General features: G+C 39.6%; 1 protein-coding gene across 1 annotated transcript in view; it reads right to left on the reverse strand.

The window, feature by feature from the left end:
• pou4f2 (POU class 4 homeobox 2) overlaps positions 1-279 on the reverse strand; it is a 1,614-nt gene extending 1,335 nt beyond the window's left edge. The window contains exon 1 of the mRNA XM_020519639.2: positions 79-279. Within this exon, the coding sequence (XP_020375228.2) occupies positions 79-279 (201 nt within the window). The remainder of the gene's footprint in view (positions 1-78) is intronic.
• Between the last annotated feature and the right edge of the window lie 4,957 nt (positions 280-5,236).

Genomic DNA, 5,236 nt, shown 5'->3' on the forward strand with positions numbered 1-5,236 from the left:
GGGGGGGGGGGGGGGGGGGGGGGGTGGTGTCCTGCTGTCAAACTTGTGCCTTTAAGCGGTGATTATGCAGATACATACCGGGGCTGTTGGCAAGCACACTCGGCACATCGTCTCGGAGCTGCTGTTGCTGCTACCGCCGCTGCTGCTGCTGGACGGGGTGGAGGACAAGTTGGAGGCAGGCGATCCGTGCAGGCTGGAGTACTTGGGCTCTGCCAGGTTGGAGGACGGCGGCGGCGACATGCCGAATGCCTGCTTCCCGTTCAGCGGCATCATCATCATCATCTTGGGGCGGGGGCTCGCGGTTCTCGCTTGGAATCCCGCGCGGAGCTGGCCGGGTTTCGCTCCGTTGCCGCTGCTACTGCTGCTGCACACCTTGTCCCAGCAGGTGGCTCGTGGCAAGACATGAAGGGACTTTTCCCGGTCACTGTACGTGTGTGTGAGAAGAGAGCGCGCGCGTGTTTCTGTGTGTATCAACTCTCCGGCTGCAAGTGTGCGCGTGCTGCTGTGGGCCGATGCTGAGCGCCTATTGGTCACAGGCGGGCTCGGCTGCACGGGTCTCAGAGGCGGAAAGGCGCTCGCGCTTTAGCCTGTCGTGTTCCATCCACCTGGTGGGAGCTGAAGAGAAGCAAACCGCAGATCTTACACTCCGGAGAATTTCGACCCATTAGCATGGCCGTAGAATAACACGCATGCGGATACACTCCCTCTCCCAAACCACCCACCCCTTTCAACGCGCTCACTATACTTAGCAGCCCCTAAATAAAGGTTGATGATTACCCCACACCGATTCTGTTTTCCCCGCAGAATTACCAATGTACAGATACTGCCGCGAAATTAACACCCTATAGATTTTTATTAATAGAAGCATCAGCCGAAGTACAGTATTCACGTTTTGGTTTTGGTTTGCTTTTAGCTATCTGTGATGCAGGGACTTCAATGATATGTTTCTGTGGCTGAATTTCCACTTTATGACACAATATATTCTAAATTATTTTCAAATGAGAGATATTTTCCACATTCTTACATATGTAACGTATTTAATGAATGTTCAGCACTGCTAACCTCGCAAAGTATTTACCGAATATTGCATCCATTTGGCATATTGTCTATTAAGTTGGTTGAGATTTTGAATTTTTATAACTTTCATGCAATTTCGGTGGAAATCAGGAAATTGTATTGCACGACTTGCAACCACTCTTCTCAAAGCACGGTGAAACAAAATAAATCAAACTTAAAAGCTTGACTATCATTTAATTATCACGCGAACAGCGCTTTCATTGCACCCGAAAAGAAGTCGAACAACATCTCTAAGCAAATTATGACTAGGGCAGAGAGGAATTATTAGATTGAAATTTCATTTGGGCTCGAGAGACACGGGACTTCAATGTATAATCTGCTGTGTCTCATCTGATTTGTATGCGTAATTCCCGTTGACAAATTTATTAGTTTTCATAATCGTGTAAAAAAAATGAGAAGCAGCGGGCTAATATCTTGTATCTATAAATTGTACATGTGTCATTCATGAAGGTTCGTCTACGTGAAGTCTAACATTTATAGCAATTTAAAAAGGACATCATCCTCCCATCTTTAGTATTTGATAAAGAATCACACAATGTAGTTCGTAGCTTCAGCAGAAGGTTATTAACTCTAAATTAATATGACTTTTGATACCTCATCAGAGAGGTAATTAAACCCCGAAATTACGTACTAATTAACAAGGATCGTCCAATTTGCTTAATCTATTATAAAATTCAACAGAGCTGATTTATTCTTTCCCAGAACTGTTCACAGCACATTTTAGTATGCAATGCATCAGTTCTTATTAACATATGTTGCATTAGGTTTTATTTAAAGCTACAGGCTAACTAGGATTGTTCTTAAACTCAAAGTTTAGAACCAAGTTCTGTATCTTCGTAGAACAGCATGGCAACATATCACAGTGTCTTGAGTTGTTACAATTATAAATTAGTTTCTACGTTCCGAAACAATACACTGACAACATTTCTTCAGAAAACCACATTGATGACAATTGTAGATCGATTTTTGTTTTACTTTTAGATATAAGCAAAATACCCAGCGAGTTCTCTTACAGTCTATAAAAGTTGATTCTTCATTAGTTTTTGTTGGTTGTTATTTTATTCTGTATTCTATTTTATTTTTCTATCTATAATAGACCACTTCTAAAAATCAAGTTCAAGTTACGTATTTATTTAAATAGATTCACATAAAATTTGGAAGTGCTGAAAACTGTTGTTGCAAAAGCTTCCACGTTCGGTTTATGTAGCTGCAATATTTGTAAAAACCTCTAAAACCTGCTCATTTACAATTGGTAACCGGCAGTGCAAGAAGTTTATTCCTGCGAAAATGCGTGTTAGTGGAGTAGTAGATTTTAACGACGCTTACTTGATAAGATTTGTAGAAAGTTGCTGCAGAATAATTTTTGTTGATTGAACAACCTGAGGTATCCAGCGAATTAGACCGGGCAGATTACTGCGTATTGCATTTTGAATCTGAACAAAATATGCTGTTAAAATAGTGCTCACATAGGAATGAGCAAATCAACTGAAGTTGTCAATTACTATGAGCTTATTTCTGTCACTGCTGCTTACCCACAACTGACAGATGCAACTGGTTTGCTTCGAAGTATACAGGTTCTTCTGGCAATACTATACACTGATTAAAGAGATGCAAACGATTCTTCAAGTGGAAATAGGTGAAGGCATTGTCGCGAAGATATAACGTGATTATGAACATCAATTAAATATTTTAACAGCTTATGAAAAATGTTGATTTAGTATCATATGTAGTGTGTTAAACGTCCAGATGTATTTATCTGCTGCTTTAAAGAACAGGTTTGACTGAACAGGATCAATACAAATGAATTGCGTAAATGCTCAGCAAATTGATTGTGGTTTGGTATAAGCCTGAGCTCGCGCACCCCATAGCAGTATTTTAGATAGTGCAGAGAGGACCACTGCAGAAGTGAAAGGAATAAAGGATGCACAAACAATAGTGGGCTTTTTCTTAGATTGCAACTAAGACAGCAGCTGTGACATATGGGTAAGAAGAGTTACTGAACGCCGACACAGAAAAGACGAGGGAAAAGGTATCATTGCGCAGAAAAAAATGAAAATGATAAGACAACAGATGAACTGGGGAGAAGGTGGACTTGTATCAGTTGAAATAAGTGCAAAGGACGAAAATGAGACTTTGGTGACAGAGAGAAAAAATGATGTGTAGATTCGAAAAGTGAGAATCGGATGTGAGAATGAAATGGAAAGCATTCCCAGACGAATGAGCTTTGAAGAAAAACCATGTGCAAGAAGTTGGCCGACAAAGATATAATCAGTGACGTGATCACAAAACGAGGAGAACGAGTTTCATGTATTATAATTAACAAAATGGAAAAACATATGCCGAAATTGTAAATATTTACAGAGGTAACTGGCTGAAAGAGAAAATGAGGAGTGGGAATTAAAAGACGAAGGCATCCATGCTGCAGATCCAGATAGGCAAGCCAACCTCTCTACTGTAGAATAGCTTCTAACATTATCCCCACTATCGAGACATTTTTAAATGTCCCAAAGCAATTGCAAACTGCCAGTAAAAGTGCTGTGCATTAACTATCATACAAAATGCCATCAGTCTTCAACCAGCTATAGCACACAAAAGGACTGCTTAACATTTGAGCAGCATTCTGAGTCCGGTCCACAGACACCAGGAGGGAAATCACTGTCTCCTCGCGTAGACACATGTTCTGATTTATGATAAAAGTTTAACGAAATCATTTATATTTCAGAGATTCTAAATCTTGCATAATACTTTTTATCCACCATGACATATATGTTAAAGGAAAACGTGCCCCTTCCATCATCAAATTACGTAAATAACAACGCCGAAGGTTTTGCAATCACCTGATTAAAGTTCCACCAAGGTAACAGTCCAAGAACATTTGTTTTATAATACGTAGATGTTTATTTCCACACAATATAAACAAGAATATAAAATACAAGAAAGTGTAATAGAATATAGGACCACGAATTTCTCAAGACCCCACTCAAACTTCTGCATATACGTCAAAGTAATGATGTTTTTATTCATGGTTAAACATATTAAAAGATAGAACTTACGCGAGTTTTTTTTCTGTACGTTGACCGTTTCAATCGAGCTGATAACTTAGAAATGGCTGAAAGAAAATGTTGGTATGAATACTTTATGATCATTATAACTGATTAGGACTTGATATTGGTTTGTTTCCTTACATTAAATCCCGCGAGTATCAGTTGGATAAAATGCAAATACGACTGCAGTATGTGGGGTCTTTGTGCTTTGGGTGATGTGAAATATGGTTTGGTCTAGTGAAGTCACGAATTACTGACAAATTATGGGAAATGATTTCTTGGTTCCTTTCCAGTAATTAAGTTTCGATTTGTAGCGTTTATTCTTCTGCCGAGAAACGTTTGCTTCAATAAATTTTGAAGTCTCAATTGATTGCTCCTGGCTTTAAGTTTTGATTTCGTGATAAGACTCCACATTTTATGAAAGAGCAAATAAAGCGGCTGCGTGGATTCCGATTTCAGCGTTCAGCTTATTTACATTTGACAGTTATAAAATCTACAGCATCCTCAATTTTTAACCGTCAAACTTCTTCCTTCCACTTTTAATAGACTTTACTGGACTGACTACAATTGCAATGGATACAATATTTTGCCCTGCATCAGGCATATATCCAAATGATTTTTCTTCTTTTATTATAGGTTTCCAATATCCACAATATTCTGCCTTTCAAGTAACAATTTGTTTTACATTTGGGGTGTTTAATGTTGATAAAATGCATTCGTGGTCAAAATAAGAGATATTTCGAATTGTTAGATTATGGTGAAATGGACTTCACGCGAGCCAAGCAGAGCCTAAAGATTCAACCCTAAAGTTATTTTACGGCTTTGATCTTGAGGCATCAGCATGACTTGTTGATAACAAAATGTGGAGCTGGAGGAACACAGCAGGCCAGGCAGCATCAGAGGAACAGGAAAGCTGACGTTTCGTGTTGGGACCCTTCTTCAGAAGTCTATCTTGCCATCTCAGCATGACTTGTTGGGCGTGTTGGCTGTGTTTTCCCAACACTCAACCAATACCTGTGAGATTGCATGAACAAGAGAATACAAGGTCTCTTGGGTTTACTTTTGGGTGCAGTCCAATTGTAGCCTATTCTTTCGCCGAGTTTAACCTTGTCTTT

This window comes from Rhincodon typus, chromosome 1 (genome assembly GCF_021869965.1).
Source record: "Rhincodon typus isolate 14 chromosome 1, sRhiTyp1.1, whole genome shotgun sequence".
Lineage (NCBI taxonomy): Eukaryota > Metazoa > Chordata > Chondrichthyes > Orectolobiformes > Rhincodontidae > Rhincodon > Rhincodon typus.